The sequence below is a fragment of the Talpa occidentalis genome, unplaced genomic scaffold, assembly GCF_014898055.3.
Source record: "Talpa occidentalis isolate TD23 unplaced genomic scaffold, MPIMG_talOcc4v2.1 talOcc4.12, whole genome shotgun sequence".
Classification (NCBI taxonomy): Eukaryota; Metazoa; Chordata; class Mammalia; order Eulipotyphla; family Talpidae; genus Talpa; species Talpa occidentalis.
Genome location: NW_023601212.1, coordinates 95,156,068 through 95,183,697, shown reverse-complemented (window position 1 = coordinate 95,183,697; position 27,630 = coordinate 95,156,068). Strand labels below are relative to the sequence as shown.

Sequence of the window (27,630 nt, the reverse complement as noted above, 5' to 3'; positions counted from 1 at the left end):
GCCTTTTACCCAGGCAAAGGAAGAACAAGCAGTACTTCAGGAATGGTGAGGTCGGGAGAAGCTTTATTACTCATGTGTGAGGTCCCAGACCTGGGGAGCCCCTAAGGTCTGAGCATCAGTTTAAAGACCAGGGGTTCCTTTTATACACAACTGTGTCCATATCTGTTACATGGATAGCATCACTTTTCAGCAGACACAACCATTTGTGGCAAAGTCCCCAAACAAGGGGGCAAGGCAAGGGGGGAAAGATGCAGGCATTTGGGGCTGCCCAGCCTTGTAGATAAGAGTGTTGAGGCCCTGGCCATGAGTCTTGAAAGGGAAGGAGCCGTAAGTCAGCAAACTTGTTGATTACGCCTGCACTGGATGGTCATTGCACCTGGGCTGGAAGTTCTGCTGGACTCTTTATTATATTCACTTGCTCAATAATAGATTTTCCCATCAGGAGCACTAGGAAGACGGACAATTAACTTTCACAATTGTCAAGGTCAAGGGACTGAGCTCCCGGAGTTTAATTCTCTCCTCCTTGCATTTTGCTCACTTGCATTTACAATAATGGAGAGAAACATGAAGACAAAGTAAATCCCCACTAATACGGGATTTAATAAGTATTTAATTAGTAGGCTACATCCACATTACAGAAATCTCATCAGCCACACGTAAGAATTCCGCCGCCGGCGCCAGCCCCTCCTGATGACGCTGCGAATCTTCGGCTCCACTCGGCTCCACTCGGCTCTACTCGGCTCCACTCGGCTCTTCTTCGGCTGAACTCGGACGGCGCTCGTCTTCTGGCGCTCGGCTCTCTTCGGTTTCCTTCGGGCCGCGGTCGCGTCGCCCTCGGCTGCTCTTCGGCTGAGCTCGGCCGGCTCGCGTCCGCGCGGGCTCGGGTTTTTTCGGCTGCGTTCGGCCCCCGCTCGTGTCGGCCTCGGCTCTCTTCGGCTGCGCTCGGCCGCGGCCCCGGAAGGGCTCGCATGGAGCCGGGAGCGCCGGCCCGAACCGCGGCCATGGCGCCGCTGCTGGAGTACGAGCGGCAGCTGGTGCTGGAGCTGCTGGAGACCGACGGGCTGGTGGTGTGCGCCCGCGGGCTCGGCGCCGACCGGCTCCTCTACCACTTCCTGCGGCTGCACTGCCACCCGGCCTGCCTGGTGCTGGTGCTCAACACGCAGCCGGCCGAGGAGGTGCGGCCGCGGGCGCGGGGTGAGGGTACCCCAAAAGCGCAGGGGGCGTCCCGCGCGCACGCAGGCCCGGGCGCCCATGCCAGGCCTCCGAGGACGTGCCGCTCCCTGACACGGCGGGAGGGTGTGCAGTGGGGGTCCCCTGAGACCGACGCGGGTCCCTGACAGGGGTGCGAGGGGCTCGGAGAGGAGGGGGGTCATCTGAGGAGGAGGGTTTGGGGAGAAGGAGTGACATCCCTGAAGGGCATGGGGACATGTCTGGAGGAGGCGACGAATAGAAGAATGATATCAAGGAGCTTTCGGGGGTCAGAGGAGTGGTACCCTAAAAGGGAAGAGGGAAGGCGACAGGGGAATCTCTGGGGGCGGGGGGGAGCCAGGAATTGAAAGGGGTGCTGGAGGCTGGGGAGAACCCTGTAGGGAAAAGAGGGCTGTGGGAAGGGAGTCAGAGCTGGGGGTGCTGGGGATGGCTGCCTGGGGTCACTTGGGGTCGAGGAGATGGTGGTGCCCCGAGGCAGAGTGAAGGGGATACACCTAGAGGCCTGGTCTGACAAGTCTGGTGAGCCCTGATAGACGGGGGCCAGAGGAAACCGTCAGCTGAATAGAGTGAACACAAAGTCCTTGAGGGCAGGGCCCCTCACTGATCCATCTGGGTGTCCCCAGTGCAGGCCCGGGCCGCCTTGAAGTAGCATTGAACTGAAGGTGTGCAGAGTCAAGGGCGGTGCTCAGCAGAAGTCCCCTCCAGACTGGATGGGGTGGCAGCTGAAGGTCCAACACACCTGCCTGCAAATTGGCTAATCCTATTTTGTAGGTATCCAAAGACTTGCATCCAGTGTTTTAAAAGTCTTCGCTACAATGCTAACAAGTCAAGCAGAATGATTCCCCAATGTAAACCCCCCCCCCAAAAAAAAAACAAAATCTGAGTTAAATGTAGATCCACATAAAGGAATAACTTAGTTTGTCTATTCTCTAGCCAGTTCCTTGTCTTTGAGAAAGGCAGCTCAGCATTTTAAATACAAATATCCACAGCCTATTAAAAATTCCTCTGGATTAAATAGCCCACTAATCAAGTTTGATTTGCTTTAGGAGTATTTTATCAATCAGCTGAAGATAGAAGGAATTGAACACCTCCCTCGCCGGGTGACAAATGAAATCGCCAGTAACAGTCGCTATGAGGTTTACACTCAAGGAGGTGTGATATTTGCAACAAGTCGAATTCTTGTGGTTGATTTCCTGACCGATAGAATACCTTCTGATTTAATTACTGGTAAGAATGTGACCCCTTATTACTATTTGTAAATAAATTTGCCCTTTTTTTGTTCTGTCCCCTCTGCTACACTCTAAACTAGACCTGCTTGTGGCCAGGCACTGGATGCTTTTGCTTAATACCTGACTCCCTTTAGATGCTCAGTCAACATGGTGGCCTGAATCCATAGCTAAAGATACATTTTTCCTTGTTTTCTAAGTTCATGTTCAGTAAGTACTTAGTAAGTGGCTGGCATTTGCTTTGAGAACTCAATGAGGCTCGAGAGGTTTATAAATATTCTTTATGTATTCCTCTTTGAAGATTATTTCTGTGATTTCAAATTAAAACAAGTAGTTGCTTAATTCTTTGGGGGATGGTTTCGTTTTAGCTAGAATTAATACAGGGGAATTATTTTTCATTACTGTTTATCCATTGAGAAACCTTTTCTGATGTCCCCAAAGGGGCCCTCCCTCTGTGTCCTCAGGTCACCCTGTTCTTCTGCCCAGTCATAGTGCCCAGAACCCCACGTTACACTTTTCTGTCTGTCTGTCTTGTTCATATTTGTGAGCCCCAGGAATACCTTGTTCCTCCCAGCTGAGTAGCTGGGGCCTAGTAGCAAATAGACTCGTATCTGTTGGATGAATGCACGGATATACTGTGATCTTTAATGAATATCTGGAGGGCAGACTCGAAATTATAACCATCATTATCATATTTCTATTGACATCTGTCATCTTGCCCTGAACCTAGAAGACCCTCAACAAATACTGAATGAATGAATGTGTGTGATGGATGCTTCACATGGTACATGGTGAGCTGATTGAGGAAAAGTGGTGTTATCCTTTCCTGAGAGTTACCGTTGCCATCAGGGGTGGCCCCGACCTCTGGTCAGGTTCGCCTGTCTTGAAAAGGTAACTCCACCGCCTACAACCAAGCTCCTTAACTTGCTTGAGCCTCAGTTTACTACTCCCTTTCTTTCCTAAGGGTGGTTTTAACCATTCTCCTTTACTGCTCCCTCTCCAGAAACACTCCCAGTTCATTCATTTATTATATTCTTTCTTTCCTTTTCAATAACAAGTCCTCACCACAAGTTTTGTTTTTTATTAATGTCCCTTTAAAAAATATATTGACGGGGCCTGCCCAGTGGCGCAGCGGTTGAGCGCTGGGTTGCAAAGCTGCCCGCAGCCTCTGCAGCGTGGTTCGATCCCCGGCCACCGGAGGAGGGTCCCGCATGGTGCGCAGACCTCTCCTGCCGCCCGCTGCTCCCCTCAGCAGTGTACTTCGGTCCTCCTGCCTGCTCTGCTCCCCGCTCTGGCTCTGGTGAATTCTCTCACCCTCCCGCACTTCTGACTGTACCCAGTGCTTGTATAAATAAATAAATAAATCTTTAAAAAAAAAAAAAACTCAGGCTTTAAAAAATATATATATATATTGACGAGTGAAATGAGTAAGCTGGCCGGTTCTTAGAGTAGAGGCCAGTGGGACACTCCCTCCTGGGGTAGAACCCACTCTTCTGTTGCTGGAAACTGTGCTGGCTTTTTTACTCCACATACTCTGCTGTTGACTAATTACATCAATGACTAATATACTTCTATCATTTTATTGCTTTTGCAAGTTAATTTTTTAATTGACACATAATTCACTTATAACATATTATTTCAGATGTATAACCTAATACTCCATTTTTTTAAATCAAGAAGATAGCACCTCCTAGAGTTATTGTAAGGATTAAGTGGGATAAAATAAATAGATTAGTGTAGTGCCTGGTATGCAATAATCACTTGATAAATAATAGCAAGTAAAAAAGGACCTGCTTTTTATAACCAGCAATCTCTATACATTACAAAGTATTATTGTTTGATGTGTTCTGGTATGTATAGGGTTTTGCTTTAAGTTGACAAAATGGGGTTGAGGAGTCTTGAAATGGCCACTAGATGCCACTATTGCGCTGTGAATGTCAGTATAGTGCACCCTAATTAAGCGGAGAGCACTCTAAATCAAGGAAATGTCCAAAGTATAGCTTGTAGATAGTTCCTAAGTGGAAGTGCAAAATTCCATCTCCATTTCTGATCAGCTCCCAACTAGTGGTTGAACTGGAGCTGCTGCTGCTTAACTGAAAGGAGTACAAATAAGTTAATTCCTTCAAACTTTCCAGCCTCTGATACTGAAAATCATTCTAATAGGCCGTGTAGATGTGGACCAACTTGCAAGTACCAATACTTTGTGGGACTGGGTTCACCCCTAGAAGTCTCACCTACTCGTGGTGGTTTGTTTTTATTTTGGGGGGTTTTTGTTTTGTTTTGTTTGTTTGTTTTTTTGGTTTTTTTTAAGGGGAAACCCTTAAGTGGAGTCACTTTGGAATTTTTTGTCTCCCTTTTACTTATCAGATGGCATGGATCAAGTTACTTTCCTTTCCTGGTCTCATGATCAGACCTATCCTGTAGAATTGTTGTGAGGATTAGATGAGATAAAAATCTATGAAAGTACCTAAGCCTAGTACCTAAGCTATTTTATGCTAGTTCTCATCCTCCTTCTGGGTTCCAAAAGAGTGACATTTTGAAACACACATTTTCTTAGAGGTTCACCTTTTCTTTGGAAGTTTATTCTTTAAATTTTCAACTGATAATATTTCAGTCTAGGCCAATAAGTGTGACCCAGTCAACTACTTGGAAAATCCCAGCTGCTGGGTAGAAAATATTTTCTGAATAGTCAGTTAGTTGTGTACATGTGTTAGGTTGATAGAAAATCTTTTGTGTACGAATTCCTAAATAACAATATTGTTATATTGAAAAATAATTCGCTTAACTGGAGTAAATTGTAACCATCTGAATCCAAAACTTAAACACTAAAATAGTAGACTCTGAATTGGGTCTATTGAGCTATTAGAAAGGGTGGTTAAAATACTCCACGTATCATCTTCCAGACCCTCGGAGTGAGGAGAACTGGAGCAAAAATATGCAAGTGTATTTCCAGCAAGCACATAGAAGGTCACTGGCTTGATTCAGTTCACAAAGAAAGTATCACTCTTATGTCCACTGCCCCCCCCCCATACAGATGTATTAAATATGTTCATTAGAGGTTTTTCTTTTCAGTGGGCTAATTCAGTTGAATATACTCTGGTTTTGAACACTGAATTATTATAGGTGATGTCATTGTCGCCCAGACTTATAAAATGCAGCTATTTTGTGTCCTCTACCTCTGATTCGTATGCAAAAGGAGAATTAGTGCCCACCTTGCTTTCAGAAATTCTCCCTCCATCAAGCCTGTCGCACCCACCCTCTGCTCTTATTATTCCTTCTTCCCGGAACTCTGTTGGCCCAGAGGGTCCCAAAGTCACCGCTCACCTCTCTGTGGCCTTCACTCAGCTACGGCCTGGGTCAGGCTACCCTTCCTAGTTACAGACCACCACCCCCACACACACTCTCTCTCCTCCTCCTCAGATTCTTTTCTTCTCCTTAGCTCTTACATCCCCCTCTAACCTATTCAATGTTTTACTTTATATCATGTATTGTGTGCCAGGAGGGCGGGGGCTTAGTTTTGTTGGTGGCTGTGTCCCTGGCCTAGCACAGCGCTCGCCCTCTGCTCAAGGAGGCGCTAAGGAAACAGGGGGCCGCGTGAATGAAGCAAGCATGAAAATGACCTGTGTCTCTGTCACATCTCACTCCTCCCCCAGGCATCTTGGTGTACAGAGCTCACAGAATCATCGAATCTTGTCAGGAAGCGTTCATCTTGCGCCTCTTCCGCCAGAAGAACAAGCGTGGTTTCATCAAAGCCTTCACGGACAATGCTGTTGCCTTTGACACGGGTTTCTGTCACGTGGAAAGAGTGATGAGAAATCTTTTCGTGAGGAAGCTGTATCTGTGGCCCAGGTAACGGCCTCTGTGGTCAGGCGCTCTGAGGGGATCCACTGTTGTTTAATTTGGCGCTGTCACGAGACATGAAATTTAGCATAGTTACACTCCATGTATCCTGTCAGGCTCCTAACAGGTAGGGCCCACATAAATCTGTGCCCACCACCTTTGTGATTCTTTTCAAAGGAGAGCGACTTGGTGGTTATTTCTCTGCTCATCAAATCCACGCAGGGCAGCCACTTTCTTTTTCGGAGACACATATGGCAGCTTTAGGTGAGATGCAGACTTGCTGGCTAAGACTCCCGCTTCCCTTTGAAAATTACCCACCAGGGAAATAAAGCACAAAAATTTTGAAGAATTTATGTAAATTTCTCAGGAAAATAAAACATAAGGTTTCCATTTTCAAACACTGCCATTTTCAAACATTTCAAACTGTGCTAATAAATATTTTGGCCAAATGCTGGTACTTGAGAAGAGTGGCAGCGGCCTTTTTCCTTTCTTGATTATATCTTATTTCAGGGATTGGTAGACTTTTCCTATAAGGGGCCAGAGAGTCAAATATTGTGGGCTTTGGAAGCCTTAAAGTGAAGCAGCTGGAGATGACGTATAAGTGATTTGTGTGTCTCTGCATCTTATAAAAGCAGACTCTGAGCTGGGTCCAGGTCATAGTTTTCTAACCCTAGACTGACTTGAATAATACTTCCACTCACTGAGGTTAAAAATATTCCTGAAAAACGTCATTTTGCTTTCCGTTTTGCTTAATTACAATTACCAGAAAAACTTTTAGAATACTAAACCAAGACCAGAAATACATTGCTTCCAAAACTATAGAAAATATTTGAAAACTGTTTGTCTCCCTAGGTTCCATGTAGCAGTACACTCGTTTCTAGAACAGCACAAACCTGAAGTCGTAGAAATTCACGTTTCCATGACACCGGCCATGCTTGCTATCCAGACGGCCATCCTGGACATCCTTAACACATGTCTGAAAGAGCTGAAATTCCATAACCCGTCACTCGAAGTCGAAGATTTATCTTTAGAAAATGCTATTGGAAAACCTTTTGATAAGGTATGCTATTTCTTTTCCTTTTTAAGTTTGGTGCGTTACGTTGTACGTTTAATGAATGCAGGTTATTTTAATAATTGCAGTGTTCTCAGTAGGAATTTGCCATTATTTTAGAATTAAATTGGAGGTGATTTAAAGTATAGCTCCACTCTGGCTTACTGGAAGGTAATCATTTGTAAAAACTATGTGGTTTGGCATCAAAACATAACTCTGATTTTTGCAGTTACAGTGATGAGCTTTTGTTTTAAGTGTAATTAAGAAGAGGATAAATAACCTTTTTAATCTAAAGTGACATTGGGATAGCAACAGGTAGAAGAGTTTTACATTAAAATGCTTCATAGGGCCTCCCCAGTGGCGCAGCGGTTGAGCGCTGGGTTGTGAAGCTGCCCGCGGCCTCTGCGGCACCGGTTCGATCCCCGGCTGCTCCCCGGCCACCAGAGGAGGGTCCCACATGGCGCGCAGACCTCTCCTGCCGCCCGCAGCTCCCCTCAGCAGTGTACTTCGATCCTTCTGCCTGCTCTGCTCTCCTCTCTGGCTCTGGTGAATTCTCTCACCCTCCCGCGCTTCTAACTGTACCCAGTGCTTGTATAAACAAACAAATAAATCTTAAAAAAAAAAAAAATTAAAATAAAATAAAATGCTTCATAATTATACATAAATTCATGATCTCTTTTTTGGAATTAAAATATTTTGGATGAGTTTTCATTACTGAGGAATGTAAGACCCCATCTTCAAATTACATTCTGAGTTGAGAAAAAGGTAAGGCTTCAATTCAAGGAATTTTTATTCTGACTTACTTTTTTAATCATAAATTAATATTGGCACAGATATGAGATTGAAATGTAGACCCAGAAAAAGCTATTAAAAAATTCCAAGCAGCTAAGTTTTCATTTTGGGGAAGAACAAATACCTGTCTTTTAAATTTACTCTCTTTGTCCTTGGAAATAATGTGTACTGATTATATTATGTAAAAAGGAAAACTTAACTCCTTATTTCTCTGATTCTCCCAAAGTCATCATATCATAAAGTAACACACTGAATTAATTTCATGTGTTTCATTCCTATGTTTTTAAAGTTTATTATAATCTAGTGTATGGTGATACCAAAATGCAAAAAAAAAAAAAAAAAAATGCCTCACATTCTTTTTATAAGATGTACTGTTGTCTTTAGGAAAAACAAAATACAACCTGATCTGTTTTCTACTAAATTTCTGCTTTCTCATTTCCTGGCTAGTAAAAATCAACATAGTATTTTACGTATTCTTTGAGTAATCAAATCTAAATATAGATATAACTTCTCATTCGAAAATTTAGCCTTTGTAGATGATTTACGAAAGAGGCACGTAGTTAGCTACATGCCCCAGTGTGTAAGGACACTCCCAGTGTCTGTTGTCCTGGAGTCGTTATTCACATTTAGTCCATTGTTAACTTAACAAATATGTTCCCATCCATGCCTCACATTTAATAAACAAACAGACCTTTGACATTAGCAGTGAAGGTACAGTGGTATTTAACCTGGTACCATGTGGCTTCTGTGTGCTCTGTGCTCCCTCATCCCATGTCTCTGTCCATCCAGGACAGGGTCAGGGCCAACTCTGCAGAAGTCAGATGTGTCTCTTCATAATAACAGATGATTGATTATCTGGTGTTTTCTGTCCTGGTTAATAATGTAATTAATAATTAGGTACTTAATACTGTAGTTTATTTTTATAAATAATGTAATACGGAGAGTTCATATAAATAAAGGTATTAATGTAAACATGGGGAATGAAAAATTCATTGTCTGGTAATAAAGATTCTGGCTGGAAGTAGAAATTATAATGACTTTGGAAATTATAACCAGCAGCCTTCTAACCATGGCCCAGTGGAGAGCAGAGAATCTGGTGGTAGCAGGAACCTGTGGGGGCCTTATGATGGGGGAACTATGGTCTAGGAGGCAGTGGGGGAAGTGGTGGTTATGGGGGAGGAAGCTGGACTGCCCCTGGTCCCATTTGCCACACGGGCTTCACTGTGTAACTCAGAGACAGTGGGAGCCCAGAGGCCACAGAACAGCTTTAGGTTTTCCGGTCATAAGAATAACCACGGGAAGGAAACTCAAATCTCAGTGTCGTGCAACATGCAGTGGCGTGGCAGAGGACACCAGAGCTGCCGCAGACCCTTTTGTGGCTGCATCCGAAGCGGCAGTGACATCATCTTCCTAGTGTGGGAGCGTTCCTTCTTGCATGTTAACATTCCAGCGCCAGGAAAAACCTTTTATAAGATTTTTCTCAGAAGTCTTAAAAAGTTATTAGCCATGGTTATGGTATAATAAGAGGTAACATTTTCCCTTTACAAGAAATTAAGTGTGTGTAGAACTTAGAAACTATTCTACATGTGTATCATGTAATAAAATAATTCTAAAGGAAAAAAATAACACAATCTGCTTTACACTGTTATTGAATCTTATGAACTGAAATTTTCTCTTCACTTCCTTGGGGGATAATGTTTTGGATGCTTTATTGTGTGTGGTAAATTTAAATATAACAAAATTTACCATCTTAACCATTTTTAAGTATACTGTTTATAGCTATGTTGAACCTGTTTTAGCAACACAAAATTTTATCTTTGTTTTAGACAATCCGCCATTACCTGGACCCTTTATGGCACCAGCTTGGAGCCAGAACTAAATCCTTGGTTCAGGATTTGAAGATTCTACGAACATTGCTTCAGTATCTCTCCCAGTATGATTGTGTCACATTTCTTAATCTTCTGGAATCTCTGAGAGCAACAGAGAAAGCCTTTGGTCAGAACTCAGGTAGGGTATAAAAATACTAATATTCTAGGAGTTGGTTTGAATCAAGTGCTGTATTTTGCTAGGGAGTCAGATGCAGGCAGTGCTGTATCTAACTACCTGGTGTACTGAGATTTCAGATTATGTTCATGTGCACAGCCCAAGGGTGTAGGTCTTATTGATAACTAATGTTCCCGCCTACTTACCTTCTGCTCTGTACAACAATAAACAGACATATACATTCCAGGCACTTTTATTTATGGAAAGACTATATAATACAGACCATCCCCAAATTAGAAATAGGACGTGTTCTGGAAGTTTAGTTGTTAAGAACTTAAAATTCATTTTCCCCAAAGAAACAGCAAGGGAGTATGGGGTTTCTTCCTCGAGAGTGCTCAAGGCCAAGAAGACATATGTAGGGAAACATTCATGACAGCCATCTTATCCCCGACCCCTCACTGTGGCAACTGTCAGAATTTGGCCAGCCCGGTAATTGTCCAGGTGTGGTTCCTGGAGCCAAGATTCAGTACAGCCAAGCGTTTTTACTGCTTCTTCAGGGACATTTTTGTCACAAACATCGGGTGCACAGCAAGGAAGAATACCAGCCCCACCAACGCCTGGGCCCCAGCACCCAGGCCATGCTCAGGCACCTGTGTTTCTGCACCAACTCTGAGAATGTCAGCACAGTGGGGAAAGGCCAAATGATGCGTTGGTGCTATAATGAGAACAGTTTTGAAGTTGCAGAGCCTGTGAAAATATCTTGGGAGCCCCCCACCCCCCAGCTGCACTTTGAAAACCACTGTTCTGGCCAGGGACAGAGGCTGCAGGAGGGGGAAGCTGTGGTTGGGAGAACAGGTCAACAGCCAGGTGTATCTGCAGGTCATCAGAAACTCTTTCAAATGGACCATGAATTAAAGTCTTTTGTTTTTTTAACTTTTCATATCAGGTTGGCTGTTTTTTGACTCCAGCGCCTCAATGTTCATAAATGCTAGAGCAAGAGTTTATCAGGTTCCAGATGCCAAAGGGAATAAAAAAGGCAAAGTGTCAGAAAAAACGGAGATTAAAGAAGGGCAAGGTAAAGGTTTCTCAGAGGCCTAAGCCTTTAACTACTTGGTGTGGAAATTATCAAGTTACAGCATGATTGTAACTCTTCAGCCATGTGAAAATGTGTGCATCTGTGTCATATGTAATGTGTAATATGTGTTGAAAGCATTTACTTGGCAAATCTTAAAATCCACTGCCAGGAGATTCCAAATAAATGCCAAAGGTTATTCGAGACTATTCTCACTACTCCATAAAAAACTGTAGATTCATTTTCTTTTTACTTCTGGCAATTATTATTTTGTGCACTTAAAGTCTGGGTGTATCATTTAGCATCCTTTCTAGCTTTTAGAGAACCTAAATATACTAGAAAGAGGCAAGTAAGCATTTATTCCAACAGGTACAATAAATATCATTGGTATTTTTTGTTAAGGTATGGAATTGGGTTAGTGCTTACTTTCTGCCTCATGCAAAGGTCTGTTTCAGAACTTAAATATATAGTGATGTGTTTGAGTACATGTAGAAATAAAAGTTTGATTGTTGTCTACTTTTTTTTTAAAGGTTTTATTTATTTTTGCGTAGAAGAACTGGGGTATAGGCCAGAGGTATGGAGGGTGAGAGGATTCACCAGAGACAGAGTGGGGAGCAGAATAGGCATATCGATTGAAATACACTGCTGAGGGGAGCAGCAGGTGAGACAGGAGAGGTCTGCTGTGCCATGTGGGTTGGCTCTTTGGGCAGGGATTGAACTCAGGCTAGGCCATTGTAGTGGGCCTTTATGGTGGTAGCCTGAGACTTAACCCTGAGGCCATCAAGGAGGCCTTATTGTTGTCTACTTTTATTCCATGTTCCAGATTATAAACATCGTGGGGATTTTAGAAGTACTAACTACTGTTTTTCTCACTGATACCTTCATTTTGTGTAGCCACTTAAAGACAGTATCACAGCTGACAACTGACACAGCATCATCTCTTTTTTTTAAAGATTTATTTATTTATGCATACAAGAATTGGGGCACAGGCCAGAGGTGTGGGACATAACAGGACTCACCAGAGACAGAGTGGGGAACAGATCAGGCAAACTGACTGAAATCCATTGCTGAGGGGAGCAGCGAGTGAAACAGGAAAGGTCTGCTGCGCCATGTGGGTAGCTCCGTGGCCATCTGGGGAGCAAATTCATGCTGTTGAGGCTGCAGATAGCTTCACAGTGCTGTGCTCAACTCCCTGCTCTACCAGGGAGGCCCAGCACCATCTTTTATTAATGACTGTGCACATAGCCCTCTATCAGGGTATCATGAAACCTAGATTAATGCTGGTGTCATCAATCAAGCCAGAAGTAGACCCTTTTCCAAGAAGGCAGATTCTATGAATTCTTACTGTTGAAGAAAGCTCAGAGGACTTTCTTCAGCTATAGAATGAAGCATGTGTTATCTGTTAGTCTAATAGTCTTTGGAATAAGTACTAGCCATGAAATGTAGGTTGTCTTTTATTTCTTCACAGAAACAAAAAGGGAACTGGTCCTTGAAAGCAACCCAAAGTGGGAAGCACTGACCGAAGTACTGAAAGAAATCGAGGCAGAAAATAAGGAGAGTGAAGCCCTTGGTGGCCCAGGTAGGAGAAAAGGAGATGGTGGCCTTTACTTTCAGAATCCAGCAAGGAGGCCCTTTCTATTAGCTGCTTAGCTACACCTTACTGTACTTTGTTTATAAAATGCAAATGAATAAATGCCAAGTGAACACTGAAATCCTAGCAACAGCCTCCTTTCTTCTCATTGGATGTCATTTTCTCCAGGTTGAATCATTGTGTATTCAGGAAAGTGTGTTTTTTTTTGTTTTTGTTTTTGTTTTTTTGCTGGTTGCATCCTTGGAACTCCTATTTAAGCTAATCTCCACATACATATTCACCAGACTGTAAATCTGGAATCCCCAAGGAGAAAGCTGATGAGTTCACATTTTATATTCTCAGCAAGTGTCTTTCCAAAGAAGTCTCAACTGTTCTATGGAGTGACACCGACCTGGCTCTGGAATCAAAAACAATTCCGAATCCGAGGGCTGCTCTGCTCACACACAAGTGTGCCGGCACGAGACACAGCAGACTCAGGGCGACTCCACTTAAACATAAAGTCAAGTGGAAAATGAAACTCAATTACAGAAACTTAGGCTTGAATCCTTGACCTCCTGCAGGACAGTAAAGGCAAGCACCAGTCCTTCTCTCAGTAAACGCGGGTGGTATTTTCCCAGAACCTATGGTGCTGTGATTTTAGAGCCAAGGTCACACATGCTTCTCACTTAGAAAATGGGAGAAGGACGAAGAAGAATGGAGAAGGCAGAAATGGATGCAGTCACTGTTAGCCTTGGCGTGTTTCCTTCCAGATTTTCTTTCATGTGTTTTCTGTTTCTCACTGTTAAGGTCATAGCACAGGTAGAATTTCTGGATCCAGAATCCATAAGTCAAATGACAGAGTCCTTAAGACACAGTTACCACATTGGCTTATGTAATGTTTTTATCAATTTTCATTTCTTCTAGCAGTGTAAGAACTTACCCCTTTTTTTTTTTTTTTTTTAATAGAGAGCAAAAACATATTTTAAGATAAAGAGATTGCACTTTTCAACAAAAAATGGGGGGAAATTAACATTTATATATCACTGACAAAAATGTAAATCTTACAGTTTTGGAGGAGGGTAATTTGTCATGATCTACACATGCTCATGCCTTAGGATCCAGAAATTCCACGTCAAAGACCCCACCCTACAGCAATAATAGCAACAGATGCATAAAGAGGCATGTGCACAAATGCTCAGTGTAGCAATTTCCCTGTTGTCTCCCCCTGCAACTTACCCCTTTTTCACTTGGTGAACAAATGTATTTGTATGTATGTGTTCTATATATGTATATTACATATGTGTATTACATTGTGTGTGACAGTTTTATTAATTTGATTGCAGAAAAGTGTCATCTTGCTTTAAATGCTACTGTGTGGTAAGCTTTTCATTATCATTTGCTCTCATGAATTATCTGTTTCCTTTGCTAATTGAGGCTAATTTCTGCATTTGTGTTGACTTTTTATATATTAAAGTTGTTAACTTTTATCAGTTTTTGAACACTTTTTTTTTTTGTCTTAGCTTCTTCAGTGCACCCTTTTTTTATTCTTATGGAGTCAATCTTAGATTATAGATACCAGTTTTCTCTGAGGTTTCTTCCTCTGCTTCTAAGCCAAGAAAATCATCTCCATCCAAAGAGAGGTTAGAAGAGTCACTTTTCTTCTATGAGTGAATATTTGACATTTGACTCTGTAATCCATTTGGAATTTATCTTGGCGTATAAGATCTTCTGCAAAATTATTAATTAAAAAAGGGCTTCTTTAAAGCCTCCATGACACCACGACTATACTTTTCCTAAGACTAGATATTTCTGGCTTCAACTTTACTCAAAAGATTTAAGTAATCCTGCCAGAGAGGTGGAAGCATTTGATAAACACCTAAGAACTTTCTTGAAACAAACTGCACACGTTGTGGGCCTCAGCACCCAGGGGCGGGCGCGTTCCTGGGAACAGGGGTGCTCGCCTCACTGGTGCCATCAAGTCCCTGTGAATGGACTCAGCAGGCCCCGTGGGCAGACCTCCCCTCCCCTTCAAGTCCTTGGAATTGTAACGTGCCTTGGCCATGATTTCTTCCAGCTACTGGTCATAGAATGACTGGTCAGTCCTTTCAGCCCATGAAACTGTCTTTTCTGTCACCGTGCTCCATGGGATCCTCAGGGCGCTGGGGCAGGCGCTGGCGGGGCCCTGACCTTGCTTTCTCGTTGCAGGTCAGGTGCTCATTTGCGCCAGCGACGACCGGACGTGCGCCCAGCTGCGGGAGTACCTCAGCGGCGGGGCCGAGGCCTTCCTGCTGCGGCTCTACAGGAAGACCTTCGAGAAGGACAGCAAGGCCGAGGAGGTGTGGGCGCCGTTCCGGAGAGAGGACTGCGCCAAGAGGGCCGCGAGGGCCAAGAAACGGCCCAAAGACCCCGCGCCCGGCGACCGGGCTCCCGCCAAGGGCCGGGCCCTCAAGAAGAAACGCCGCCTGACGCTGACGCAGATGGTGGGCGCCCCGGCGGAGGCGGGCGCGGACAGGCCGGGCGCGGACGGCGGCCCCGGGGACGGGGACGGCGGCGACAGCCCGGAAGGCCGCGGCGGGGACGGCCGGCCCGAGGCGTTCGAGCTGAACCTGTCGTCGGACGCGGCCTACGGGATCCTGCGGCAGCCGCTCACCGTCCTGCACCCGCTGCTGGGCTGCAGCGACCCCTACGCGCTGACGCGGGTGCTGCGCGAGCTGGAGCCCCGCTACGTGGTGCTGTACGACGCCGAGCTCCCCTTCGTGCGCCAGCTCGAGGTGTACCGGGCCAGCCGGCCCGGGCGGCCGCTCAGGCAAGTGGCCACCGCGGGAGGCGCGTCCTCGAGGCTTCGCCCTCACAGCCCTTGGGGATCTCACGCGGGGCCGGCCCGCGCCACGCTCGGTCATGGCGAGCGGGGCGTGAGGGCGCCGGGGTCGGGCCCGAGGTCGGGGCCCAGGGAGCGCGGCTGAGGCGGGACACCCGTCCCCGCCGGCCCTGGGTAGGCCTCTGTCGGGGCGCATGGGGGGCTGTACCCCGACAAGTCTGAGAAACTTAGAACATCCTACCAAAAGTCAATGCAGTTGTGATGCAGCTAAATAATTTAAGTCTTCTAGAAAGCCTTTCTTTTCAGGTTTTTTTTTTAAGATTTATTTTTTATTTATACAAGTGCTGGGGTACAGGCCAGATGCGCGGGGTGAGAGGATTCACCAGAGACAGAGCGGGGAGCACAACAGGCAGACTGACGAGGTACACAGCTGAGGGGCGAGACAGGAGATCTGCCACGCCATGTGGGTTCCTCCGAGGCCAGTGGGGATCGAACCCGCGCTGAAGAGGCTGCGGACAGCACAGTGCGGCGCTCAACCACCTGCGCCCCCGGGGAGGCCCGCTTTTCAGTTTTAAGAAGTGACTAAGTTACAGCCGCATAAAACTAAAGTCTTTGGGGAATTGTTGTACCAAGCTTTCTTGAGTCCGGAGAAGTCTCAGATGAAAAAGCTACAGAAATCTCAGATGAGAAAATGATGCTTCCCAAAGAAGATAGTGTTCTGGCTCTCCAGATATCTGAGGGGAAATAGCAAAATTAATATCCTGAACTTAGGCTGAACCAAAAACAGAGCCAAAAGAAACCTTCCTGCGATTTAACTGGTGTGCCTTTCCGAGTAGAGCTGAATGGAGGAGGTGGATCAGAAGTAATGCCGGGTGAAGAGATGATAATTACATCTGAGTTGGACCAAGGGATGCTAGCTCTAGTCTGGTCAGTTCTTCATGCTCTGCTATTAATCACCTTTGTCACTAGCTCTTGTCTGCACAGTGCTTTGTCACCTGCGAATAGAATAGTATGACACTTGGAAATAAAATGTCAGCTGCAAGGAGTCTGGTAGGTCAACCCCTCACTCTGTGAGGAAACTGAGGCCCAGGAACAGTGAGCGACCTTCCCTTGGCCACAGCACGCCCTGGTTCTGGCCTGAGCGCCAGTGGTCTCCCAGTCAGGCTTCCAAGGAATATAATCCACGATAGTGAGGGCGAAGGAAAACTTGAGGACTCACAAGGTGAAGAGAAGGGACAATGAGGGGGTTTAGTCAGCTTGGTAGTGACAAAGACAGAAAAACTGGCCTTCAGTAAGAGAAAAGAATACATCACCTCCGGGGATGCCTGATGGCACCTACGCCTTCCTGTGTCGGTGTGTTTGGGTAACGAGTGAGGTGGCTGGGTTCTGTTGAGACACGAATCAAAAAAAAAAAAAATGAGAAACTACTTGTGAACACAAAGGTCATATAGATTTCATTTGCTTACTTTTCACAAACATGAACTTCATAAGCTGGTTTTTATAACTACTCTCCAACTTAGTAAATGATTGTTTGGCAGAAGCGCAAAGAAAAAATTGAAAAAAGAGAAGCCACTGAGATTGTGTGTTTTCTGATTTGTTTATAGTTATGAGGAAAGAATTATCCTCTCCCTCTAGTTATATTTCAGTGTTTACCTAAACTCTGTCCTCCTTTTGGCAAAAGAAAAAAAAACCCATGTGGTAATGAGACCTTTAACAGGTGGGGTTTAGGCAACTTTGTTTTAGTAAGTATGTGATTAATGGAACCTTTTATTCTTAGTCAAATATTTACTGTTTGAGCACTCTCGCTTGCTGGTTTCAGTGCGATGCTGTGCCTTTCAAGGATTAAAAATGATGTTTTTGCAACCTAAAAGAGCTCTGTCTTGACTTGCAGGGTTTACTTTCTGATATACGGAGGCTCAACCGAGGAGCAACGCTATCTCACTGCTTTGCGGAAGGAAAAGGAAGCTTTTGAGAAACTCATAAGGTAATGCTCACAAGACCACTGCGGAAGTCACAGCTCCGTTGAGGGCCATGCAGGATCCAGAAGCTTCTCCAGGTTGGGAGAGTAGGGGTATCCAATGGCGCTTAGGAAAGATGAGGGTGAGAAGTTGTGGGGAATCACATCAGGTCTGTCCTGTACTCAGGTCTGTCCCCCCCGGGTGTCCATCTGCACGTGTCCTCTTTCCTTTGCTGCCATCTTGACTTCTTTTCAGTGGTTGAACTGAGTGTTCAAACTCTTCAAAAGAACTGCTTTTCTATTTGTAAACTATAGGTCACAGAAAGAGAACTAAAACACTACTTTTCTAAGAAACATGTTCCTAAATCTCCTGCTCACCCATCCACATGTGAAGATTTGTCCTTTCCCTCTGAAGTATGTTTTGTTGTTTGTTTGTTTTTTAATTCTCATGCAAGTTCTATTGTCTGTGCTTGGGTGAGAGCTGTGCTGTTTATACTGGGAAGAGTTTTCCCCACCTAGGCAGTTCAGCTCACCATCAATGTAGTCACTCCGAGGAAAAAAAGATTTTAAAAGGTGTGATGTTTATCTGAACTCGTGTCTATGTTTTTGAGAATAAGTGTCCAACACGTTCCAAATCCAAATAGAAAGTATTTTCAGTTTATTATAAGGAAGATGTTGCTAAGGGAGATATTTGCCAACCAGCCGACTGGCTGCCCCTTAACACCTGCAGGTGTGAGAGAAATCTGCTAGCCTCCCCCAGGAACGTTATCAAGGCAATGGCAGCTTACAAGGGAAGGTGCATCATATATATCGAATGGGCCTCAGAAGCCAGGGACAAGGGCTGGCCAGGACGTCCTTGGGCTGAACCATGGAAAGGGTCAACCACGGCACAGGCTATAGCCTGGGCCACACCAATCTTCCAACCTCAGACGTTGGAAGTGAGAGGGCAGAATTATCATTAACGATATTAGCCTGCCAGGGCCCAAGACAGAATTTCCAAGTGAACAACCATCCTCCAAGACCATGACTTCTCAGTATGTACATAAAATATCTATGTCTCAGTTAGTCCAGGGTATGCGTCCCTGGGAACAGGGCTGCTCGCCTTACTGGTGCCATCAAGTCCCTGTGAATGCACTCAGCATGCCCCATGGGCAGACCTCCCCTCCCCTTCAAATCCTTGGAATTGTGACGTGCCTTGGCCATGATTTCTTCCAGCTACTGGTCATAGAATGACTGGTCAGTCCTTTCAGCCCATGAAACTGTATTTTCTGTTAACGTGCTCCATGGGATCATTTATTATTAATTTTGTGTATATCAATTTTTAAGAAAAAATATTTCAGAAATAGTATCATAAAAAACGAGGTATTAGATAGGTTGCCACTTCTTGTACAAAATTTTTAGCACCTCCCTATCTCCCCTTGTGTCTGGCAAGCCTCCCCTCTCCCCAAGACCGAAATAGCCCACAGGTATTCATTGAGTATCTATTAATGTGCCAAACCGTGTGCTAATATATATGTGCTGGAGTTAAGTGGTACAGAAAAAGTTCTGTCTCCTAGACCTTATCCTCTGGGGGGAAAGAAAAACATTAAATGATTTTGAGTATTATAATAAATAGAAGTGTGCAGTGAGCCACCAGCTGCAAAGGTAGAAGAAACAAGTGTAGTAAGACCATACATCAGAGATCACTCTGTTCTGGGGATCAGGGACCGCTTCGCTGCAGATATTTAGGCTGATGTGTGAAGAATGTGTGCTGATTGGAAGGGGATTGTACTGAACAAGATGTGTGTAAAGGCTCAGAGGCAGAAGAGGTTCAACTGAGGATTCGGGACTTAACTCTAAAGGCAGTAAGACAGCTTTGAAGGCTCAGAGGAAAGCGACATAAGTATATTTTTTAGGTTCTCTCTGGCATCAGAACAGAGAAACTGGTCAGGAGATTATTGCAAGTGTCTGATAAGAACAGGGGGTGGCCAGGGTGAGATTGTCAGAGGGAAGTAGACAGACTTAAGAGATATCCAGGAGATGGAACCAAAGAATTGGCAATAATGGATGCTGGGTTGTACCTAACCATTCCTTCACTCTTTTTAAATGCCTTTTTTCTGAAGCCTCGCTAATTGAAGTCATTGTCTCTTGAGTTACAAATGAGCACACAGAGCCCAAATATAATACATCCATTGGGCTATTTATTGGTGTTCACTTGAAGGGTCACGAGACCACCCTCAGGCCAGATGAGACACAAAACTGGTATACTGCAGTTATGGCTTATCGCAGAGAAGGGTCAGATTAAAAGTAGCAGCAGGAAAGGAGGCCCTGCTGAAGCCCAAGCCATGCTGGCCTCCAGCATCCTCCCCATTGTAAGCACACCGATGTGCTTGGTGCTCCCAGCAGCAGTGAGGGGAAGCAGAGGAGGGGAAGTTGTCAGTGGAGGAGCTCGCTGGAGCCTCAGCATCTGGTGTTTTTGGTTTGTTTGTTTGTTTTTTTTGCTGAGGGGCGGGAGGGTGTCAGTTATGCAGACATGGAGTTCCCACATTCCGGCCCCCAGAGTAAACACAGGCATTCACCATAAATCACATCGCAGCATAAACCATCTGACCAATACAAGACCCTCTTCCAGGCAGGATGTTCTAAGGGCTCAGAGCTTATCTCCCAGAAGCTGGTGGAAGCCAGTCCTGAGGAGAGGGCCTCTCTTGGGAACTGCTGAGTTAACCCTTGCCTGCCCAACGCTGTAGCCCAGTCGAGTCCACAGTGGTGAGTTCTTGTGTTCCGGCCTTTCTCCGTGCAACTGCCTCTTCTCCAGGACTTCCCCTGGAGTCTGTGATCCAGAAAAAGAGCACTTTGAGTAGATTGTAGCAAAGTACTGGGGACCAGATGCCATTCCTGGTTTATAAGAGTGACTCTACACAGGAGAGCCTCAGTAGCAAGTGGGGATCAACCTGGCACATCCTGGAAACCTCACTCAGCAGAGCCTGGGACATGGGCCTTCTCCAGCATTTCAATTGGCAATAATTTCCAGACCACATTGTAATGTAATTTTATCTATGGTCTGGCATCATTTCTGATCTCTCTCAATGGTGATTATCTGCTTATTATAAACTAGATCTTCCCATGGTACAAAGCAATCAGATGGTAACACGATGTAGAATCGTAAGATGCTTACTTTCCCAGAAAACTTGGGAAATTTGAGAAGTGTTTGTTTGAAAAGCAAAATATATGTGAGATGCATTGCTGAAAGAGTATTTGCACTGTGCCTGTAGTTAGAGAACAATTTCATGTGAGAATAAGATGATGTGCCTCTGCCAGGCCCTCCGTGGGTGATATAAGAACAAAAGCAGTGCTACTATTTAAAATAACTGGAAAAGAGTGAGTCAGGCAAACTGGCAGTGAACGGATGGTTTGGCTAGAGGAAAGGTCAGTAGATTACAAACGATAAGCAAAGAGAAAAAAGATTACACTTCTAAGTATTGATAGTAAAATGCTCCCGGGGTAGAAAAATCAGTAATAACATTCCGAATATACATAGTTTCGGAGAGGTCACTGCTTTTCAAAGGAAAGGGTAAGATGATTTGAAATTTTACAGTTTGAAAATATCACAAAGTTAGCATGAGACTTGAATAAATGCCGGTTGGAAGAGGCCTGCAGTTCAGCAGCCCCTGCCCTATTCTCCTGCAGCACGGGCTCTTCACCTCTCGCTGAAGCTGTTCAAGCGAAGATAAGAAACCTCAGTCCTCTCAGTGAAGTAGAAAGTAGGACTCGGAATATTTAAATTATTACCCTGTGCCTGTCACAGGGTGACTGGAATGAGTGTGCTAAATGGTGAGAGCGCGGGGCTGAGGTATCATTATGGCAAACTTCTAAAATTCATCTGAGTCGCTGCTCGGAAGACTTGCAGTTTCTTCACCACCCAGCTTTCGTTCCCAGGAGCCTGTTTTTGTCAGATTCAATTTTCAGTTCCACGGTCAGTGTAACAACATTGAAACAGTTGTGGAATCATTTGAAGGTCAATCAGGTTTTTAGCATAATCGTGCATAATTAGGGGACAAGGACCCAAGCCTAACAAAAGGACAGTGCTAATAGCAGCTGGCATTTGTAGAGTGCTTGTGGGTGCCCGGCTCTGCACTCAGTGCCTCACGTATATTCTGTAAACCTCCTAAGTCTTTTGGGGTAGATTTTTTCATTATTGTCCCGTTTTCCAGATGAAATTGAAGGACAGAGCCACTGAATGATTTGCCCAAGGTCACAGAGCTAGTAAGGTTTCAAATGCAGGAAATGTGGATTCAGAGCCCCCCCCCCCACCCCCGCTCCTCGCCACCCCTCGCCCATGCCCTACAATTGCTCAGGTCACAGGGGAATCATATGTCCCCAAGCCATATGTGGCCCAGCCAGCAAAGCAAGTGGAAATACAGACAGAAGAAAAACCCCCAGTATAAAAGAAGTTGAAGAGCAGTAACCAGTTTGGGGTGGGTTGTCCACAACTCAAGTTCTCTAGAAGCGGTGAGTGTCCCAGGTGACACCTGACGCCGGTCCTGAGAACATGGAGAAGTGGGCCTGGAGCGGTTGCCATCTCTTTACAGAACGGGGTCCTAATTATAACTTTGCCTTTTATACTGTTCCAAAGCGTGTGGAATTCCAAGTGGTGAGTTCTGTCTGCAGTGGCTCCTGCTCTGAAGCGCTGGGAGGTGGGAGGTTTGCTCCTCATCTGATTTCATTTCCTTTCATTGGAAAATGTTTGTTATTTTCACTCTGGCCAAAGTGACCAGTTATTATTGGAGGTTCCTCTGGCATCTCGCCTTACCCTAGTCTCTAGGTGGCAGTTGGTTAGGCCCATCGTTTTTTCCAGGATTGCTGTTTCCTCAACACAGTTGCAAGCCCTGCAAGGGCAGAGGCCCAGCCCTGGGCAGATGCCTCAGAGGGGCTGCAGGGGGCTTGTGACCCACACAGTCAGGCGGGCATCTTCCTGCACCCCCGCAGTCAGGAAGGTTTTGGTCTCCCCGTGCATATAAAAGTTATGTTTACATTATGCTACAGTCTGTTACCTGTGAAATAGTCTGTTAAGTGCATGATAGTACGTGTGCAAAAGTGTCTAAAAAACAATGTATATACCTTCACTTGAAAATAATTCATTACTGGGGCCTCCCTGGTGGCGCAGGGGTTAAAGTCTCAGCACTATTAAGCTATCGCCAGCCACTGAGGCATGAGTTTGAATCCTGGCCAGGAAGCTGACCCGCATGGCACGGCAGACCTCTCCTGCCTCAACCGCTGCTCCCCTCAGCAGTCTATTTCAGTAGATCCGCCTAGATCCGCCACTGTCTCTGGTGAATCTCTCACCCTCACCCCTGCAACTCTGGCCTATACCCCAGTTCTTGTATGCATAAATAAATTTTTGAAAAAGAACAATAATAATAATTCATTACTAAAAAGTGTGACACAGACACAAAGTGAATGTGTGCCCCTCAGTGCCAACAGACTTGCCCCACACAGCATTGCCACAAGCCTTTAATTTGTAAAAATGCGATATCCTCAAAGCACAATTAAGTAAAGCGCCATAAAACGAGGTACACCTGTATATCTTCCCATCACACCTGCACAAGATGGACACCCGGTTCTCGCCATTTCCTGAACTGGCCCCAGCGTACATTACTGCTGTTGAAAAATATGGCCACGGCAGACCTGGCTCGCTCTTTCTTTGGTTATGGAGGGTCTTGTCGTGACTGTGGTTCTTGATTATAAGCCTTGGTCATGACTGCATCATCCTGTCCATCTACCAGCTCAAAGATGCAGGACCAGCTTTGAAGGCAGGACTGATTGCACGGCCATGTCTATAGCCAGAGCACCTGGTGTGGCACACAGGCCCACTCCATAAATGTTTTCACATAGATTCACGAGTGAGTGAATTCGTGTTGCTCCTGTGGCATAACCTGAGACATGGATTTTCTTGCTTAAATCTCCCGTGGAAATTTGCTTTCTTGCATTCACCTTGGTTCACCTTTAAAATGGAGCGTGCGTAATGGGGCCTTTCCTCTGGGGCTCTTTAAATCAAAGTTCTGTGTTTTCATTTTTTATAATTAGTGATTTTTAACAATGCCTATTTACGATTGCTCTGAAAATGTGGCATATAATTATTTAAATTTTCTTAATGCTCAGTGACATGTTTGTCTTATAAACAGTGGTAGTAGTCTGCGGCATTTTTTTAATATATATTTTTAAATCATTTTTTATTTTTGCACAATGTATGCATTTTCATCTTGGTTATCGTCACCGTAAAATTCCCACCCCCCCTTGTTTTGATCCTACTCCCTTCTCCCCCCCCAACCCGTAGTGTGTCTTTGGTTTATAGTTGCTTGTTGATTTTGATTTTTACTTTATTATAATTAGTCTTTTTCCTGGTCCCTTATTTGGGTCTTCTAAATTCCTGCTATGAGTGAGACCATCCGGTATTTTTCTTTTTCTTTCTGGCTTATTTCACTGAGCAGGATCCCTTCCAGCTCCATCCATGTTGCTGCAAATGGCATTTTTGACATGCCTACTTCATAGGTCATTTCCATACTGTAATTTATAAACAGCTAAACTCTGGAAGTTTGAAATCAGTTCAAGGAATGTTTGAATGTTCCCCTGTCCCAGGGAGAAGGCCAGCATGGTCATCCCTGAAGAAAGAGAAGGCAGAGACGAGACAAACCTGGACCTAGCGAGGGGCTCCATGTCGAGCCAAGCTTCCGCCGACACGCGCCAGGCAGGTGAGTGTCCCCCGCAGCACCGGCACCCTCATCACCCAGGATGGACATGGTGGGGTTCTAAAGTTTCTTCAGAGGCCTGGTTTTTCCTCGAACCCCTCAAAGTTGAGGTCTGCTCCCATTCCCTAATTTGAGCTCTGCCATTTACCAGCCACGTGTCCTTTCAGGATCTGAGGCTCCTCTTCTGGAACACACGTGGAGTCATGTTCTGGGCCACCAACTTCGAAATTAGTTACAGTCCAGTATTGCTTTTGAATGTGGTTGGTTGAGACCCAGAATGTACTTTTGCAGAGAAACTTTTGTCAATGGTGACAAGGTTCTAACCTCTAGCCTGGAAAAGCCAGGAGATCTCAGAAGTACAGGAGTCACCTAGGGCCATATCCCCACGCCTCTTTCTCAGTCTGCGTGTGTCTTGGTACTTCTCACGTCAGAGGTGTGATGTGTGTTCAGCCACACCGCACACCATCTCTGTACCCCCAAGACACGCCGAGTTCCATGGTGCGGGAATAGTCCACTCCCCAGAACCCTCTCTGCCCAGGAGAGCAGCTGATAGCAGCCAGGTGACATGAGAAAAGCAGTGTGATTGCACTTACTTGACCTTCGGTAGGGTCACGCGCAGGTAAGGCAGTGGGCTTCAGGATGTAGTGCATTGAGGAGTTACCCAGGTGCTTGTGAAAACTGGTTCCCAGGCCTGGATCCATAGCACCCTGACCCGGTGGCTTTGCATCAGGGTCAGCGCCCCAGGGCCTTCTGCTGGAAGTGGTCCTTGGATTGGAATTTGGGAAACACTGACTCAGAGCATGTGTCTTTCTGGAAGCTCCTGTTCCCCAGATGGGCTGCTGACATGTCATGCGGAGCCACAGTGTAAGGCAGTGAGTGCGAGGGAAGATGAATGTGAGCATTCGGTGCCACACAGAAGGCTACTTGCAGAAATCTGTGCTTTTGAGTTCACCCTCAAGCCCATGTATTCAAACATTTCCTATAGCTGCAATAACAAATTACCACGAATTGAGTGGCTTGAAACAACACAAATTTGTTGTCTCACAATTCTGCAGTCCAGATGGGTTTCACTGGCTACTGTCCAGGTGTCAGCAGGGCCCGCTCCCCCGGAGCTCCGGGGAGAAGCCGTCCCCTGCCTCCCCCTCTCTGGCGGCCGGCCACCTGCAGTCCCCTGGCTTCCTGCCCCTCCACCCTCACAGCCAGCCACTCTGTCTGACCTTCCTTGCTGCCCCCTCACTGGGCAGGACGCTGGGCATGCCTGGCTAATCCAGACTATCTCCCAGCCGTAAGATCCTTAACTTAGTCACATCTGCAAAGTCGTTTTACCACGTGAAGTGCATCTTACAGGCTGCAGGGATTAGAGCATGGTCTTTAAGGGCTGTTTTCCCGCCATCAGCAGCCCTCGTGTGGTCCAGCAGCTCAGCATCACCTGGGCCTTGCTGGAAGCACCCAGTCCCCGATCTACTGAGCACAACCAGCCCTGCACCTCCATCTCAGCCATCCTGGCGCTGGAGCCGAGGAGCCTGAGCTGAGGGGCTCCTGCATCCCTGCTGCCTCCGTGTTGCCCTCTCTGGACTCACTGATGCAGCCCTAAGTGCTCCAGAAATGGCTCTGAGCGGTTCTTAAGGCAGCGAGCACTATTAAGCACCTACTGTGTACCAGGCTCTGTCCCAGGAACTGGGAGACCCTTGGTGGGTGTCCTTGGGGCCCTTGGGGCGCTGACGTGAAGGAGGCAGGGCCTGCGGGGGAACACGCACATTCTGAGTGACCAGTAAGGAGCGGCGAGGGCTTCTGGCCTTCCTGTCGCTCTGTGAGTTTAAGGGACGTTGCCCTGATGAACTGCGTAAAGAAAGCTTTTCAAAAATACAGAAAAACCGGGGAATAATCTCACGTGGCACCACGCGCCCCTGGAGGTGCGGGCAGGGGCGCCGCCCTGGCGCGGCGCCGGCCCGGGGTGTCCCTCTCTCAACGCCCTCCTCACCCCCCACCCACCCCCGCAGGCGGCCAGGAGCAGCCGGGCGCGCCGCCGCGCGTGGTGGTGGACATGCGCGAGTTCCGCAGCGAGCTCCCCGCGCTCATCCACCGCCGGGGCGTGGACATCGAGCCGGTGACCCTGGAGGTGGGCGACTACATCCTGACCCCCGACATGTGCGTGGAGCGCAAGAGCGTCAGCGACCTGATCGGCTCCCTGAACAACGGCCGCCTGTACAGCCAGTGCGTGGCCATGGCGCGCTACTACCCGCGGCCGCTGCTGCTCATCGAGTTCGACCCGCGCAAGCCCTTCTCGCTGAGCGCGCGCGGGGCCTGGCACCCCGAGGCGGCGGGCGCGGCGGTGAGCGCGCGGCTGGCGCTGCTGACGCTGCACTTCCCGCGGCTGCGCCTGCTGTGGTGCGCGTCCCCGCACGCCGCGGCCGAGCTCTTCGAGGAGCTCAAGCGCCACCGGCCGCAGCCCGACCCCGCGGCCGCCGCGGCCGTCACCGCCGACGCGGACTCGCTGCCCGAGGCCGACCGCTACCGGCCGGGCCCGCAGGACTTCCTGCTGCGCATGCCGGGCGTGAACGCCAAGAACTGCCGTGCCCTGATGAACCGCGTGGCCAGCATCGCCGAGCTGGCGCGCCTGTCGCAGGCCGAGCTGGCGGCCGTGCTGGGGAACGCGGCCAACGCCAAGCAGCTGCACGACTTCATCCACACGCCCTACGCCGAGCTGGCGGCCCGCGGGCGGCGGGGCAAGTGAGCGCCCCGGGAGGCCGGCCCTGCGCGCGCCCGGTGCCCCTCCGGTGCCCAGAGGCCCCCCTGAGCCTTGCCCTCGCCCCAGGCCGGCCCCCACCTCCCTGCGCCTCCCCGCGGCTTAGGGCGTTCCCTTTTGAATTGTGCCTGGAGCAGGTAACGTTCCTACAAGTGTTTTTAGGCCATTCCTGGAACAGGCAGGAGGAGTCTGTTCCCCCACACGAACTGACAGGCCCCTCAGCCGTGCGCTCCCCCTGTCTACGGGGGAACCTGCAACACTCAGAGAAGCTCTCGGCCCCCCTGCCAGACCACGTCCCCCCTCTGTGTTTCCCTCAACTCTGAGCCTCCTCCACCTCTGAGGACAGCTGTGGGCATGGGCCCCCCACCACACGCCGAGACGGCCTCGCCTGGCCCCGGCCGCTTCACTTTCTGGCCATCTGAAAATATGTGGCATGTCCTGTCACTTGGTTGTTCAAAACCAGTTTTAAAATACACAATGAATTACCCTTTTGCCAGAATGTGACAGTGTAAGTGAGGAAACCCTTAGAATTCTGTTTTTGCAGATATCCAGCCTCCTAAATACCAACCCTAAGGCCCAAATGTCACTCTAGTGACAGCGTCTCTCAGACCTCCTCTTCCCTGGCCTCCCAGCCTCTACCC

At 46.9% G+C, this 27,630-nt stretch overlaps 1 protein-coding gene across 1 annotated transcript; it reads left to right on the top strand.

Moving 5' to 3' along the window:
- Positions 1-962: 962 nt before the first annotated feature.
- ERCC4 (ERCC excision repair 4, endonuclease catalytic subunit) lies at positions 963-26,977 on the top strand. The gene is made up of 11 exons (XM_037507578.1): positions 963-1,175; positions 2,256-2,436; positions 6,089-6,284; positions 7,128-7,335; positions 9,945-10,125; positions 11,048-11,176; positions 12,642-12,752; positions 14,949-15,549; positions 17,453-17,545; positions 24,134-24,246; positions 26,244-26,977. Exons 1-11 carry the CDS (start codon positions 969-971, stop codon positions 26,975-26,977), a joined length of 2,754 nt encoding a protein of 917 aa, XP_037363475.1. The 5' UTR covers positions 963-968.
- Positions 26,978-27,630: the final 653 nt, after the last annotated feature.

Coding starts and splice junctions, on each gene's coding strand:
- ERCC4 (XM_037507578.1), top strand. CDS start 969: ATGGAGCCGGGAGCGCCGGCCCGAACCGCGGCCATGGCGCCGCTGCTG. Junction 6,285..7,127: donor AAGCTGTATCTGTGGCCCAG/GTAACGGCCTCT, acceptor TTGTCTCCCTAG/GTTCCATGTAGCAGTACACT. Junction 11,177..12,641: donor GGAGATTAAAGAAGGGCAAG/GTAAAGGTTTCT, acceptor ATTTCTTCACAG/AAACAAAAAGGGAACTGGTC.